Source organism: Trichosurus vulpecula, chromosome 3 (assembly GCF_011100635.1).
Source record: "Trichosurus vulpecula isolate mTriVul1 chromosome 3, mTriVul1.pri, whole genome shotgun sequence".
Classification (NCBI taxonomy): domain Eukaryota; kingdom Metazoa; phylum Chordata; class Mammalia; order Diprotodontia; family Phalangeridae; genus Trichosurus; species Trichosurus vulpecula.
The window spans coordinates 81,209,989-81,227,546 of record NC_050575.1 but is presented as its reverse complement, the minus strand read 5'-3'; the positions used below and the strand labels follow the sequence as shown (position 1 = coordinate 81,227,546).

Genomic DNA, 17,558 nt, shown 5'->3' with positions numbered 1-17,558 from the left:
GGAGGGAAGGAATTATAAAGGAGAATAGAAGAGTAGTAATAGGGATACAAAAAGAGAAGAAAACAATGAAAAGAATGCCAAAAAAAATCATTAAAAATACAAAGCAGAGAGCAGAAGGGAAGTCTGGGAAAGGACAAAGACAAGTAGGGCAAGGTTTATAATCATATTAAGTTTAATATATACTTTAAAAAGCTAAGTGATCCATAACAGAGACTCATAGTTTCAGATATAATTCTCTTTTTCTGTTCTCTGTATATGGAAATGCTAATGTTTATCAAGTTCAAAATTTTAAAAAAGGAAAAAAAATGCTTGCTTCCTTGACTGAATTGAATTCCATAAGGTTTTATTAAGTGCCTACTATATTCCAGGCACCATACTAGGCACTAGAGATCTAAAGACATAGATGGAATAGCCCTTGTCATCAAGAAGCTTACATTCTATGTGAGATTTTTATAAGCACAGAGGTCCATATTAGTGTACACTATTACTGCTATCGCTTTTGTGTCTTTACTTTTTTTTGTTTCAATCAGTAAGGCTATCTGTCTTAGACTGAAGGTTTCCTTCCAAGGGATGAGACTATTTTGCACAGAACCAAATGCTTCAGAAATGTTTTTTCACAATGACAGTGGATATGTTAGTATTTTTAACTATTTGCACTCTGATGTGGTCAGGCAGTCAGTCCCAAATAGCTGGTCTTAACTACTAGCCTGGCTCCCAACATTCATTCCTAAAGAAAGTAGGACAAGGTTCCTTGTCTATTGTTCCTTCTCCCCCGTCCCCTCAATACCTTAATGAGGTCCTGCTTTTCCTTCTCCCCGCAGGTGATGGCCTTTTTGATGGCTTTCATTTCTCTCAAAACAGCCTGTGCTTCATCCAGTTTGTAGCCACCCTGAGCATCAGACATTTTCATGTCAATTCTAGGAGACAGTTAAAACAAAGCAATAAAGATGTGATCATGACTTCTGGGGGCTCTGAGCAAGCTTAGCCATAGGTAGGCTAGGCAGCCCCCTTCCTGGTGGATTGTGAAGACTGTCAAAGTGATCCATAGCCCTAACCCAAACTCCCCCACTTGTTTGCCAATGGTGACGCCTTTGGATTTAGACACAGATATCAAAGCTTTTTTCAATACTGTGCTACAAAATTAGAAAGCCATATGTGTTCAAGCTGCTTGAATTTAGTTATATAATTCACTGTACTCAGCTCCAATAACAATTACTAATTGATTCAAGCCTTCTACCATGTCACCTGGCGGCAGTCACACAATTGCAGGCAGGTCATTAGACCCCATTGGTCCAATAGTTCAGGTGTTAGCTAAGTAATTGGATCATTTTTTTGGAGGGGACAGTGCCTAAAAATCCCAGGTAGCCTGCATATCTCAGATTACATGTTATACGTCCTAGGATCAGCACTGAAATATATATTAAGATAATAGCTAGCATTTATATATGGCTTTAAGGTTTGCAAAATGCTTTTCAGATGTCATCTCATTTTATCCCCAAAACAACAGTGGGAGGTAGGTGCTAATATTATCCCTACAGATGAGGATACTCATCTATAAAACAGGGAATAAGGTACAGATGAGGTAGACAGAGGTTAAGTGACTTGCCCAGGGTCACACAGCTAGTAAATGTCTGAGACCCAGTTAGAACTCAGGAAGATGAATCTTCCTGACTTCAAGCCCAGCTCTCTCTATCCACGGACCACCTAGCTTGCTGCTTCTAATAGGTTACTTGGACATTAGGGGGTCAAGACATAATAAACCAAGATACCCATTAACACTTGTCCCAATTAGTTTGTCAGGTTGCTTGGCCAGGATCCAAGTGACTGGGGTACAAGATAAAGACAATGTGGTACAGCAGGAAAAACAACAAGGAAAACATGAGGTTTAGGATCAGAGAATCTGGGTTAAAATCCTGGCTCTTCCACTGACTATCTGTGTGGCCTCAGTTTCCTTATCTGTAAAATGAAGGGACTAGACTAAATGACCTCTACAATCTTTGTTAACTGTAAATCCTTTGATCGTTTGGTGGATGATCTATGCTCCTGTGGGGGAAGGGATCTAGGAAAGTGTGAGCCCCACCCCACCATGGACTAGTACCCTGGACAGTAGAACCAGGTAGGGTGAAGCCAGTCAGGGAGGGGGGGCTATAGAGGAAGGAGGACAGAAAGGCAGAAAGAACAATTTTGGTCCACGGCACAACTTTGCCTGGGGCTGGCCCTGAGGTCCTCACTCCTTAAAGTCAAAGGAAGCCATATATTCAGAGTGAACACCACAAGCCCATTATTTCAGGATGATAAAATGCTAACATACTCTTTTCTGATTCCATGTTCAGGCCAAGCTGTCCTTGTCTAAAAATAACCTGAGAAGGGAATCACTTGAAGGAACATGATTTTCAACATGGTTTCATCATCTGTAAGCCTTTGAACAGAAGACCAAGAAAGAGGGAGTTCAGCCTAAACACAGCCCCCTTCGGTTATTTCAGGCTCCACAGGGAGAGCCCAGCCCCTGGAAAACAAAGCTTCCATTTATCAGTCCCCACTAAAAATAGAATGTCTATTCCCTCCAAGCACTTGGGTCCTGGCAGGCCTGCCAGAATGTCTCCTCTTGCTCTCCGGTTTAATCAGAAAAATTAGTCTAATCAGGGCCTTTCCCATCGGAATCCTGCCTAAGATGCTCAGCGGAAGCCAGGCTCCCCCAGGGTAAGTGTGCTTGCAGGAGGGGACACCCTGTCTGATTGGAACCAGGCGCCCAATGGCAGAGGGGGAGACACCAGCCGACAGAGCACGTCCAGGGGGCTGGAGGCTTTAGGGTGGGGACTGTGCCCAGCAACCTTCTGCCAAGGCAGCTTGAATAGCTTTGAATCCCCAGTTGGGATGGGACAAAAGAAGCTTGTCTTCTGTGCTGCCTGCTCCTTAAGCAGCCTCTACCTGACTTCTCTCTGAGGCCTTAGCAACCCAGTCTGTGGAATTTGGCTCCAAAGAACAGACTCCGAAAGGGAACACTCTGGGAATGCAAGGGGGAAAAAAAGAACAAAGGATCACCATTATAAGTGTCGGTGAATGAATCTTTTTTTTTTTTAAGGAAAGTGGTGGTGGGTTTTTTTTTTAAAGGATTTCCAAGTGGCACAGCTGTCCTTTCTCATGAACCTTCAGAGGTCCAAGGAACCATAAAGGGTCAAGGAGAAAAAGCGGACAAATAGGACAAGGATCCTGGCAATAAATAATCCCTTTTCCCATTCCAGACAGCTCTTACCTGGTTAGCAATAAGAAAAAGGGAAAGTGAGAGGGAAATGTGCCACCCTTTCCCCCAAAGTGAAGTTTGAACTGTTCCTAGTCACAGGGGACAGGGAGAGTTTGATTCATGGAAAATTTCCAGATAATCCCAAGCACATTTTTAATCATTAGTTTCCCTTTCCTTCCAGGTTTCTCTGTCAACCCTGACAGACTTATAGAAGAAATATTTAAGCTAGAGCTGTTAACAAAGAACAGAATGAGTAGATTTGCATTCTCCTTTCCTTCTCTGCTTGAGGAGAAGCAGAGGGGACTGGATAATCCAGGGACTGCACACCAACCTCTTAAGTAACTACTAAACCTAGTCATACTATTCTCTTCCTCCTCAAATTATATTGGATTTCCTTATCTCGGTAAATGTTGTATCCACAGTAGAATGCAAGATGCTAGAAGGCAGGAGCTAGTTTTCATTTTATACTATCTCCCTAGAGCCCGACACAGTGTCTTACACACAGTAAGCTCTTCATAACCAGCTTGTTATATTGGCTGGAACTGTCATCTTGCTTATTGTCTTAAGAAGCCATATGATAACAGTGCTATAGAAGTGAAGACTCATGGTACATCATTCATCATTCATGTTCCTGCCCATCCATCCAAGAAGTCTAACTTCTGGCTGGCGTACTGGCTGGTGCTGGTCAGAGCTGCCAATCAAGGCTTATCTCTGTGCCTGAAGGGAGGAAAGACAGCCGTCTTGGGGGTTTGGGTGTCAGCTTGTGAAAAACCTAGACTTTTTTTTCAGGGCTGCTGCAATGGAGCAGAGTGGTAAAACAGGTTTTTGAGTAGCTGGGAAAAGAATAGGGAACCTTCTAACCTGACCAGAAGCTCATGGAAGAAGGGGCTGGGGGAGGGGAGCATTGAGTTGTGAATGAGTAATCTTCAAACTATTTACACAGGAGCTACCTCAGCAACAGGATAGTGGAGGATCTGAAGCTCAGAAGCATCAATCAATCAGTAAGTATTGTGTGGCTCCACTGGTCCAAGGAAGGCAGTTCGGTACAGTGGAATCAACATTGGTTTGGGGTTCAAAGGATCTGGGTTAAAATCCCTTCTGATGATTATTACCTATGTGACCTTGGGCATGACATTCAACCTCCTGGTGCCTCAGTTTCATCATCTGCAATATGAGAGGTTGAGCTAGATGGCCTCTGAAGTTGCTTTTGGCTCTACATCTGTGATCCTAAGTCTAAGACTCTGTCCTTAAGAAGCTTCCAGTCCAGGGAGATGGATAAGACAGCCCCTCAGGGGATAACAAGGAAACAATACAAGATGATACAGCACTAGAGAAGCATCATGGTATGACAGAGAGAGTGCTGGACTTGGAGTCAGGAAGACTGAGGTCCCAGTTCTACCTCAGATATTTACCAGCTGTGTGGCCCTGGGCAAGTCACTATATCTCTCCAAGCCTCAGTTTCTTCATCTGTAAAATGGAGGTGATAATAATAGCACCTTCCTTACAGGATTGTTATGAAGTTCAGAGGGGGTAATGTGTAAAATGCTCCTCACACTTCAGTGGGCTGTAGAAATGTGACTTATTATTATTATTAGAGTGGGGTTCAATCACTGCGGAGAGCTCCTGATAAGGAAGCTCCCTGTAATGAGGTGAACTTACTGTTGTTACATGCCTTACATTCTTAGGTAGTTGCCTAGGGCCCTGAAAAGTTAAGTGACTTTCTCAGGGTCACAGAGATAGTATATGTGGGAGATAGAAAGTGAACCCACGGTAGTAGCCTTAAGCTACTGGTGCACTTTGAGACTAGCCCCCTGTGCACTATCCTATACTGCCTCTTGAGACTGACAATAATGTGGGACACACCATTTAACTAATGGCACCTTATAACAAGCAGTAGATACAGGACCGTCAATGTCAGATGCCATGAGCTATATATGATCCATGGCTACTGAAATCTAAGTGGAAACAGCTAAGTTTAGATAGTTATGACCTTTTTCAGTTGTAAAGAGCTCCCTGATGGCCACCACAAACATGCTTTCATGACCCATCCTTCAAGTGATTTGGAGGGGTTTTTTTTTTGTTAGGGATATAAGGAAAAAGGAAGTAGTACCAAAGAGAAAGAAAAAAAAAAGTAGCTTTGGAAGGAGATATATCTGAAGATGTGGAATCAACCTGAAATTTCTCTAAAACCAGGAGCCTCCAGTTCTTCAAAGTGGTTTAAGAGAAGGACTTTTATAGTTAATGCACAATTATCGATCAATTAACTAGCCAAATTCATTAAGCACCCACTTTGTGCCAGGCACTGTACTAGCTGCAATGTGAAATGCAGTCGAGATAAGACAGGTACATACAGTGCCTAAGGCAGTCTCTTGCACAACATTAGCATTGAATAAATATTTGGTAAGTGAATGAATGAATGGATATGAAGAGATAGCTAACAATACATATGGCTAAGTGTCAAGTGAGTTGTACACACAATAACACTATTGGAGTTCAGGGGATGGAGAAATCACTGCTCACGACTAAGAGTGACACTGATGATAATGGCCACTCTATTGTCTATAATTAATACCTGACTCACCTGGAAACACTGTTCTGGTTTCAGATAATGATAACGGAGGCTCTCAAGGACTTTAATAGGAGAATGATGAAAAACAGAATTCTGAGCAAAAATATGAGCTCAAAGGAAGGCTCTCTGGGGAGGTATAAATAAGAAGAAAAACTGGATGGCGGAGAAGAAACTTAGGGGGAAGTTTACAGAGATAACAGAAAGCACGCTTAAGACTTTTAGATGTTTATATGATGGTAAAAATAGTGCTTTTACTTTTCCCACAGAGATGCCACCACCGCCACCATCAGCACTTTACCATAATGACTACCACTACCACTATCACCAACATCACCACCACCATTATTATTGCTAAGGCTACTTGGACTTCTATTACTACTGTGACTATTACGACCATCATTACTGCTACTGCTTTTGTTACTCATACTCTTCCTCTTTCTCCTACTAGTACTACTATTACCACCATCACCACCACTACCATTACCACCACCACTATGACTATGAAGGAGGAAGAGGAGAAGATGAGGATGAAAAAGAAGCATGGTATGGAGATTATGAGTTTGCTTTGAATTCAGGAAGATCTGGCTTCAAGTCCTACCTCTAACTAGCTTCGTGACTATGGACAAGTGAAGTAATCACTCAGTGCTCTGGGCAACTTTCTAAGACTAAAAGCTACAGATAAGTCACATGTCTGCAATGGCAGAAGGAGTTTCCACACCGGGAGTTTTCCTACACTTATGAAATCACAAGTCTGAAATAAGCATACAAAAAAAGTTCATGTTTATATATGGTGCTGTAAAGTCTGCACTGTCCTTTATGTACGTTATTTTATTTGATTAAAGGGTCTGAAGTTAAACTATGACTTACCAGATGGAATCTGTAAATGATTTTTTTTTGTTTTTTTGTTTCTTTTTTTGGAGGGGGATAAGCAGGGCAATTGGGGTTAAGCCCACAGTCACACAGCCAGTAAGTTTGTCAAATGTCTGAGGCTGGATTTGAACTCAGGTCTTTCTGACTCCAGGGCTGGTGTTCTACTCACTGTGCCACCTAGCTGCCCCCTGTAAATGATTTTTTTTTAAAGCTTAAAGTTTTGCATGTGCTATTTACAATCCACTTTGAATACTAAGGCTGCTACCTTTTAAAATTGTGGGCACTATCATACACACATCTTTAATGTACAGAATCTTCATCAGTGAGAGGAGGATGAAACCTGCCTAAGGGCTGGGTTGGGTGTAGGTGAGGAGGGAAGGAGGCGAGTTGAGAGGAAGCAGGGTGGCCGTCACTCACCTGCCTGCTGTAAGTCCCTTCATTTTTTTTTTTTTGGAGGGGGAGCTCTTTTGCAAGATGGTCTAAATTTCCTCTTGACCTTGGCTTAGCTTGACTGACCTGTTGTATACATTTTCTTAGGGTAAGGTACCTGAAATGTGGGTCTACTACTGACCTAAAATGCAGCCTAACCCAGTTCTCCATGATTGTATCTCCCACCCCCATTTCCTTTTTTCTGCTAATTATTTTCCCCCAAAATTGATTAGTGGCGCAAAGAAAGATAGACCTGAAGAAAATGATAAGGCCTAATGGAAGCAGATTCAAACAAGAACCTAAATATACGGCTACAACTATAAAGGATGCTACTGTTATTTTCCCCATAAACTTGGAATAGCTTGAAGTTTGTGGATTATAGATTCAGAAGTGGAAGAAACCTTAGAGGTCACTGACCCCTACTCCCACCCTCCCATTCTACAGATGAGGCAGCTGAGACCCAAAGAGGTTAAGTGACTTGCCTGGGGTCACCCAGCTAATAAGTCTCTGAGGCAGGATCAGGACTCAGGAGCCTCTCTTTAATCTACTGTGTTGCAGTTATGTTTTCATTTTTTATCATGTTTGTTGGAATGCTGATTTTTGTGGATAGTTTTAAGTTTATCATATAAAATCATTTTTCTAATAAATTGATATAAATTGATTATAGAGTTATTACCGGACAACGAAGAAACTGAAACTACTAGGAGTAATCATCCCCTGGCTCCTTAGAAAAATCTAAGCTCTAGATCAGGGGTTGGCTATGGCCTGTGGGCCAAATTCAGCTGGTCACCTATTTTTGTATAGCCGGTGAGCTAAGAATGTAAATAGCATCTTATTTTTAAATGAAAAAAACATTCTTAGCTCATCGCCATACAAAAACAGGTACTGTAGTTCACCAAACTCTGCTCTAGATTTAAAGTTTCTTCTAGCTCTAAATCTAGACCCTAAAGAAAGAGCTAAGCTAGAACCCAATTTGGGTTTTATCATCCACACTGGCATCTGCACTGGTAAAAGGGAATCTTATTGGCAAAAGAAGCATTAGGACATGAGGGGAGAAGAGTAAGAAATGGGGGGTAAGAGAGGAAAAGGAGAGTGGAAGAAAGAAGATCCTCCAAGGAGTGGGATAGATGCACTTACTTCTTCAGGGTTTGGAAGCCACGTTCCTTGAACTGCAGCTCTTGCTGGAGGTGAACCATTTCCCTCTTCAGTTTATTGACCTACAATGAAAAACAAAGGTGCTCAGTTACAAATGCAAGTGAGTGGGTGATTTCCACTCCCACATTTCCTTGATGAATAGGAATGGATCCAAGGTGTCAGGTCCACATTAGAGAACCCACCCTTAAGGAAGAGACCAAATGTATCTTGCTTCAGGCCAAGCCAGATCCCAAATACAATTCTCTTCCCTGAACTCTGACTTCTGTTATCTGGAGCTCACCCCTTGAGTCTTCCTACCCCACCACGCTACCCCTTCTGACTTTTTGGATTCAGTGGTATGGTGCTGCTGAGCATTCTACCTCCTGGTTTTTATACGGTCACCGCTACATCCCTCCAAGTCAATCCACAGGTATACAGAATGACTCTTTTTCCCTAAAACAAACCCTTCTACTTTGACATGTATTTTGGGGGAGATTGTAGTCTTAGAGCTCCTAGGTTACTGGGACCCTTTCAATGACTTCAAAAGAACAATTGACAGAAGACATCTTACCCGGGACTTAGCAGTAGCAATCTCAGCTTTCAGAATCTCAGGGTCATACTTAGAACTGGATGATGAGCCAGAAACCACTAAAATGAGGAAAAAGAAAGGTGTTTTGGTTCAAGAAAAAAGTTTGGGCAGAGTGATTTTTTAAAAGATTTTTTTTAAATAAATGTTTTTTTCATGCTCCTTTTTTTTTTTTTTTTAGTAAACATAACAGCCAATTCCCAATAACTCTCCTTTTCTCCACTGAACCCAGTGAAGTCTTTGTAACAAAGAAGTGGAATTAAGCCAAACAGATGGATACATTGATCGTGTCTGACAAGGTATGTTTCATTTTGTTCCTATAGTTTACCACCTCCCTGCTAAGGGGAGGGTAGCATGCTTCTTTGGTAGTCCTTTTTCCAACCATCTGTTGGATTCATAATCCAACAATATGTAAAGAGACCCTCAATACTTCACAGTGAAACACAGAATCAAAATCTCTATCATTCCTCAGTTATGACTCAGTTTCCTGGTGACCAGTCAAACTGAATGGCTCCATAGTGACTGTCTGGTGTCTCTAATAACAAATGCTGAGGTAATATAGGTGCTATTTAAATGTTTCATGTGAATTTATCTTGTCTCCCCCAACTGGGCTATCATTATCTTGAGGGCAAAGACTATGTCTTCAACTTCTTCTTCATCCCCCACAGTGACTAGTATAGTTCTAGGCATATGATAGGTGGACATCTGCTATGTGGTGACCAAATGAAGTGACAGATCACAGATCAGGGTTGTGAGTGTGAGTGTGTGAGAGAGAGAATGTGTGTGTGTGTGTGTGTGTGTGTGTGTGTGTGTGTGTATACACTTGTGTGATCAGTTTAGGTTATACTATTTCTAGTAGCTCTGAGTTCAGGTCACTCATTGCAGATTGACCCAGACAGCCACAGCCTACATCTCACCATTGTGCTTTGACTATAGATATGGGATCATAGATGACAAATTTAGAGCTGGAAGGACTTTAGAGGTTGGCCTCCTCGTTTTACAGATGAGGAAACTGAGGCACAGAGAAATTCAATTGACCTGCCCAGGGTCACATAACTGGGAAGTCTCTGAGGCAGGCTTTGAACCCAGGTCTTCTGGACTCTAAGCCTAGGTAAGGAAATCCTTTCTGAGTGGGAGTAACTTGGGATATAGCCTTTATAGTATCAAGCCTCTTAATATTTGCTCAGTAGCCTATGAAAAGGCCTTATCTGGAATACCCTGATTTAACCAAAGACATGGATTCTCCACTAACCGTGTAACCTTGGGGGAGTTACTTCCCCTTTCTGAGAACTGGTTTCCTCCTCTGTAAAATGAGAAGTATGAGATAATTTCTAAGATCTTTTGTGTGATTTATCACTAGGTTATGGCAAACAATATTTTGCTATTAAAAAATGGTATTTAACACCATCCTTGGTCACAGAAGAGAGGGCATCGGGCAGGTTGTCTTACTGTGAGGGGGCAAGGTGCACAGGCAAGCCCAACAGCACAGCCTTTCTCCTCTGGGCTGAGCCACAGGTGTGGTCCAGGCCCCAGGCAGGCCAAGAACACTTTGTAAAGCCCTTGCATGCCACAACGGGTCATCTGAGTTAGAGAAGAGGTATGTGGCCTTACCGGTTGGGCCAGAGCAGTCTACTTGGATGGCAAACAATGCCTGTAAAACATTAGGAAAATAGACCTCAACCTCCTGAAAGGTCATTCTGGTGTGTCCTTTTAACTAGGTTGACTGAATAGTGTGCCTGGGTAGAATTTCTTCTTCTCCCCCATTCCCTCTACACCCTCTAAACCCAAGAGGATGGAAGTTCAGACTATTGCTGCTTCGAGAGTGCTAAGCCTAGCCAAGCTTCTAATGTGAACCTGGCACTTAGACATATGGAGTTCCTCCCCGTAAAGTTGCTTAGGTCTGAAAGTAAAGGCTGAGCAGAGTTTCTGAAGATTCTATAGAAAGACCATAGAATCACAGATTTAGAGCTGTAAGGGACCTCAGAGGCTATCTAATCTAACAACCGCATTTTACAGATGAGGAAACTGAAGCCCAGCAAGGTGAGGGGATGACTGAGGTTATACAGCTAATAAACGGCAGAGGCAAAATCTGAACCAATCTCCTCTGAAATGCAGCCACGTAGATGACAATTAATATTCTACATGTTAATATTTTGATAGAAAACTTATAGTTATAAATTGGAGACCATTGTTTGCAGTGTGTTGCTATTTATCCTTTCTTTTTTAGTTTGTGGAAGTGTGTGTGTGTGTGTGTGTGTCTGTGTGTCTGTGTGCGTGTGTGTGTGTGTCTGTGTGCATTATTTGCCAATGGAAACATTTTGTATTTGTGAGTTTCTTAATTTTATTGCTGTGTACATTCTTTAATCTCTGAGATGGTTGGCCACCAAAGGGTTATCCTTGCTTACACCATAAAGGCCTCCCTGCCACTTCTATCTTGGGGCACAGGGGGAGGGGGAGCTGAGGTGGGAAGCATACAAGAAGGTGTGTTTCAATTTCCTTCTTACAGTAGCCTGAGCACCTGCTGTATTAGACAAAGACCAGGGAGCTGTTGGGAAGGGGATATGAAAGCCCCAAACAAGGACCAACTTCAAAGTAATGTGCTTAGCTCTGAAAGAGATCAGCTGCTTTCTGAACATGACAATGGCCCGCACTCAATTCAGGTGACCAAGTACTTGAGTCCAGTGGGGCTTCTTATGGTATCCTCTGAAAATGGAGGATTTACTAAGTTTAAATGAAAAGAAGGGAAGGCAGAGGAATGGAACGAGTGGGGAAATTGCTCTTTTTTTCTCCTTTCCTTTCTTTTCTTTTTAAAGCCACATATCCCACTAGGAATGAATGTCAGTGTAAGTAAGAAAACTCTGAGGCCCTTGTTCCCCACTGGAATTTAATCTGTCTCAGGCCAAGCTGCTTTCCCAAACATCAACTAAATTTTTTCCTGGATCAATTAAAAAACCTTAGTACTTTGTTTTATTATTTTCCCTTCTGATCCTTTACTCACTTTCTAAGTGAGAAACGTCTGCCTGAATAATGTCCTAAAAGTCTCCTGGACTGTTCTCCTCTTTTCCATTTGGTACCTGGCCCTTCCCTTCTTCAAACTGTGGCTTAAAAGTGATCACTTCCAGGAAATCTTTCCTGATCAACTTCGCTGTACTTTGGTTGTTCTTATGCTCCTTTTATTTGAACAGGCAGCCTCTGGGCTACAATACCGATTTAGGCAGTATCAATTCAAACTCTTAAATTCATAAACAGGTCCTTCAGTTCTTTCCTTTGTCAGTGTTGTATCTATGAAGGACTCTGTTTCCTATCAATGTTGTATTCTTTCTGCAGTACCTGTGCACAGCGGGTGCTCATTTATTATAGTGATCATTAGAGTCCTCTTTAGATTCCAGTTCCCAATTGGAGAAAAAACCTGTTGTCCTGAATAATGATGAAAGTAATCCTTTACATTTATATATGTTTTTATATTCATCAAAACACTTTCATACCTATTGATTATCTCCTTGGATCCTCATAACCTTGTAAAGTGTTGGTTTCTTCTTCCCACTTTTGCCCCACTCCCGCCTTTTTTTTTTGGTACTGTAATTCCAACTAAGTAGGGGACTCTTGGAGTGCAAGGTATACCTTCTGAGGCACATCAGCAACTTGTCTGTAACTTATAGGCTTAGAGGATCAACTGCCTTTGGCACAGAGAAGTTAGGTGACTCACCCATAATCACACAGCCAATATGTGTCAAAGGCAATACCTGAACCTAGGTCTTTCTTATTCCAAGGCTAGCACTCCATCCACTTTTCTATCCTATATCATATCTTTATTTTATATTTGAGGTCCAAAGATAGGAAATGACTGGTTTAAGGTCACACACGTAATAGGTGGCAAAGTTGAAATAATCCAAGTCTTCTGACTTAGTCTCTTGTTGCCATCTCCGACATCATAGACTGTTTCTCTTTCACACTGAGCTCCCTCCAATCTGTTCCCCCTCTTCACCTGGTAGCTGTGATACTTTCTTAGGAAGGCATCCAAGCCTCTAGCCACACATCTGAGGGCTCCCCTCCTCTCTGGTCCCCATACCTAAGTGGAACAGCTGCATAAAGCCCAGGGAGCCCTTGGAGGGATACTCACAGCTGATCTGGGAGCCCAACTTGTGCTCCCAGACATCGTGGAGCTGGCGGTATTCCTGCTGGGCCAGCACCAGCCGCTGCTGCTTCACCTGGTAGATTTCTTTCTGTGCGCTCAGAGCCTCCTGGGCCACCACCAGGTAATCCTTCAGCATGTGCTCCTGCTCTCGTCGCCATTGCACCCGGGGATCCTCTATCTGGGTGGTTTCTGAAACAGACCCAGGAGACCCTGTTTGGGGACCCTAGCCTTCCTCCTGTTGACCACAGAAGGGAAGGTTACCTCCCCCATCTCCATCTGCCACAGGGAGCTAGTATGGGTGTGGGGTATGGGACTGGTGTGATAAAAGGATTTCAATCCACTGACCATAGTTTCTCAATCAAAGAAACTAGTCCATCCATCCCAGAAAGCCCTTTCTTGTTGGAGAGGACTAGGCAGGGGTCCCTGGGAAAAAGGAAAAACATTTTTCCTGTCAGATCAAAGCATCAAAGATGCTGAGAGGAAATTCGTGGTCTCTCAGAGGGCAGCAGGACACGAGACTAGGAGACTAGAAGAGAATGTTCTCTGTTTATACTTTGCCAGGGAGAATAATGCTCTGTTGGTAGAGCTGTGAATTGGTCCAATGATTCTAGAATATGCTAAGGACGTGATAAAAATGCTCATACCCTTGATTCAGAGATCCCAAAGGGGTTAGAGACAGAGGGAAAGTCCCCATATACACCAAAATATTCATAGAAGCACTTTCTTTGGTAGCTAAGAACTGGAAACAAAGTCAATTCCCATCAGTTTAGGAATGGCTAAAAAAAATTGTGGAACATGATGAATGTAAAAGAATGTTACAGTGCTGTTAGAAACAATGAACATGAATACAGAGAAGCATGGAAAGACTTTTATGAACCAGGGCAGTGAAGCAAGCAGAACCAGGAAAATAATATACACAATGACTTCAATAGGGTAAATGGAAACACCAACAAAAAGTCGCCAAAACTTAGCCCCAGAGAAGAGTTGAGAAAATGTACCTAACTCCCTTGTTTGCAAAGGCGGTAGCCTATGGATATAGCTTATTGCATAAACTATCAGACTGAGCTGGTATATTCGTTTCTTTTCTCTGTTTCTAAGAAAGACTTGCAGCAAAATCTTTATGCATGGGGCCATGTTTTACACCTCTTTGTAGCCCCTACAGCATCCAGCCCACTCAATAAATATTTGTGGACTGACTGATGGATGGATCCTGGAGGGAAAATGCCATACCAGCTTCCCAACAAAGTCCCTGGGCAATGCTTCTTGAGTAACAGCCAAAGTTTGACCGAGGAAAGAGTGTCGGGGAAAGCTCCAAGCCTGGGCTTGGAATCTGGGCATGGGCCCAAGGACATCCTGGATGCTGTGAGGGCCTAGGACGGTATGCAATTTACAAAGACAATGGCCCCAGCAGGCATGGCAAAGGGCAGTGCAAAGCATAAAATGAGCTAGCCAAGGAAGTGGACAAAACTGGAGAAAATTTCATTTCTACATTCTATTTGTACTTGTTCAGGGATGGGATGGTGATAAACAAGTCTGTTTGTATCTAAGTCTTTCACTCCTTTCTGTTACTCACATTTAGAAATGTACATGAGTCCATTTTGCTCTCTGTGAGCATATCTGCCCAAAACACTTGGTGGGGAGATTGAAAACAATTTGGTTATAGTTAAGCTTCTAAAATATCTGTGGGTTTTCATTATCTCTGTAGTTGTATCCATCCTTGACGTTTGTTCAGGCTATTATCAACCATGACTCATGAACAAGAAATGGCAAGAAATAAGTCATCTAGGTTACTTATGATTGGGAGAGGAAGTGGGTTGGTCATGCCTGAGTGAAGGGAACTAGATGGTACATACTCAACCACTATACTGGTCCCTACAACATAGTATCAAATCCTCTATGGAGAATTTATGGAAAGGTATGAACAAGCATTACTCAGGATGAGAAAGAGGCAGCATTGAGCCAGGGAAGAAGTGCTGAATGTAGAGCCATGGGATCCAAGTTCAAATACTAGTTCTGCCACTTATGAGCTGTAACCTTGGGCTATGGCTTAACCTCATCCGTAAAATAGTGGAGGGGGCATGACAAGATGACTTCTGAGGTCCTTTTCAGCTGTAGATTTACTATCCTATGGTATGACTGGATTGCAACTTACAGCTGCAGAGGCAGGTGCATATTGAGATCACAGGTAAATTGGGGTTATTTTAATAATCCAGATTCCTCTTTGTCTCTCTGAAGCATGGAAAAACAGAATCATAGATTGAGAGCTAAAAGGGACCAATGTAGTCTAATTCTATTATTTTACACATTAAGAAAAAAACAAAACTTGAGGCTCCAGGATGTTAAGGGACTTTCTCAATGTCCCACACATATGTAATAAGGGTAAGAACTAAGATTTTAACTGGGGTCCCCTGACTCCAACGTTTCTACTGCACCATCATCCTAGATAAATTTGGGGAAAGAGAGGAAAATGAAAAGAATGAAAGTTGCTCGTAGGGTCCAGACAATTGTGTTGGGTATGACAGAGAAGTCTTTAATTTTCTTAAACCCAGGGCTCCATCTGGAAATAGTTATGGGATATATACATATGAGTTGCAGTTTCAGTGTCCTCAAATGATGTTTTTGTTCAACAATAAAAAACAAACAAGCAGTAATGTTGGGTTTGTAGAAAGATGAAGAAGAAGAAGGAGGAGGAGGAGAAGCTTATAGAATGACAAAGCTGAAAGTTGAATGAGTCAGGGCACTTGTGTCATGGCTAAGAGACAGTGAATTCAGGCTCCATCTCTTAGACTTGGGAAGTGTCCAAGGTCAGTCATGTTCACCTCTGTCCAAACCCAAGGACTCCAAGCTTTGCTAGCAAGCATCTGTCATGCATCTAGTCCTCCATGGACCAGAGTTATTCTAAAAGCCAAGATGAAATAAAGAATAAAGCCATGAGGCTCATCATTTGGGGAATGGTGCAAACTGTGGTATATGATTGTGATGGAATACTATTGTGTTATAAGAAATGACAAGCAGAATGGTTTTAAAAAGCCTAGGAAGTCTTATACAAACTGATGCAAAGTGAAGTGAGCAGAACCAGAAAAACATTGTACACACTAACAGTAATCCTGTAACCATAATCAACAGCGAAAGACTTGGCTACTCTGATCAAGGCAATGATCCATGACAATTCCAAAGGACCCATGAGGAAAAATGCCATCCATCTCCAGAGACAGAACTGATAAACTATGAGTGTAGATTGAAGCATACTTTTTTAAACTTTATTTTTCTTGTTTGTATAAATGTGTTTTCTTCTGCAATATGGCTGACATGGAAAAATATTTTGTATGACTCCACACGTATAATTGATATCATAACATTTGCCTTCTCAAGGGGTGAGGGAGGGGTAGAAAGGAGGGAGAATTTGAAACTCAAATTTTTTCTAAATGAACGTTAAAATTTTTTTACATGTAATTGGGAAATATTTAATGAAATAAATAAAAAATATATTTTTAAAAAAGAATAAAGCCATAAAGAAATTAAAGTCTCAGTGACTGAGGCTTTTCTTATGCTGAGCCTAGCCACCAATTTTAAAGATCTTGCTTTGGGAAATAAAAAATTTACATTGAAATCACAACACAGAGGTCAATGAGCTCAATGAGCAAGAAAACGTGTGTGTTTGGGTTCAAGTGCAAATCACAATCCTGACCTCAAGGTTGGGTCCAGCATGGATTATCTAAATGGCAGTTTGGGACTGTTTTGGGGACTGCCTTTGATCTCCATAAGAGGGTTCTTGGCAACCTTTGATAAGCCAACTCTGGGTCCTTCAAACCCAACACAGGCAGAATTAACGTGTGAAAAAGAACTTGGGCCCTAACTCCAGCAAGAGGTATTGGCCATGTTTTCCTGTCAGCCCTGTCCCTGCTTCCCTGACAATTGTGCAGATTACCATGAGTTAACAATACTGCGTTACCAAACAATCAGCCTTCATTTTTTAAACTGTCTTTTTAAAAAAGAAGTCCTCGGATGTATAGACTCTGTCCATAATTATGAAACCCTAAAGCCAAGTGGCCTTATTCATGTCAGGCATGATGTCTCCACACAGCAAGCTCCGGACTATGATTTTCCTGATTTTGCTGTCATCTTCTGCAGGGTAGAGCCCTTCCTTGAGGCAGTATGGCACAGCAGATGGGCCACTGGACTTGGAGGACTCAAGAAAACCTTGATTCAAATCCTGGCTCAGAGATACTTGTTTTCTGTGTGACCCCTGCCAAATCATTTCACCTCTCCTTGCCTCAGTTCCCTCATATGTAAAATAGATTTTGTGTGTGTGTGTGCGTGTGTGTGTGTGTGTGTGTGTGTGTGTGTCTGTGTTTGTTGGCCTCTTAGGTCTCTTCTTCTAGCTCTGAATCTAAGATCCTATCAACCAATATTTCAGCCCTGAGTAGAAGTTCCAGTCATTTTGGAACAGAATGGCCACCATCATATTACTAGCTGCTGACAGTTTACAAAGACTTTCTGTATCCTACCCCCTTTTACCCATATAACACAACATTTCTGGGTTCAACACTCTCCTTGTCTTGGGACCCCTAGCAACAAGCTTAGACTAGTCCTT

General features: G+C 42.0%; 1 protein-coding gene across 1 annotated transcript in view; it reads right to left on the bottom strand.

The window, feature by feature from the left end:
• Positions 1–17,558, bottom strand: part of WWC1 (WW and C2 domain containing 1) — a 143,143-nt gene that overhangs the window by 44,847 nt on the left and 80,738 nt on the right. Inside the window, exons 3-6 of the mRNA XM_036753105.1 lie at positions 12,950–13,153; positions 8,815–8,891; positions 8,247–8,326; positions 788–917 (exon numbers count right to left, since the gene is read on the bottom strand). Coding sequence (XP_036609000.1) covers positions 788–917; positions 8,247–8,326; positions 8,815–8,891; positions 12,950–13,153 — 491 coding nt within the window. The remainder of the gene's footprint in view (positions 1–787; positions 918–8,246; positions 8,327–8,814; positions 8,892–12,949; positions 13,154–17,558) is intronic.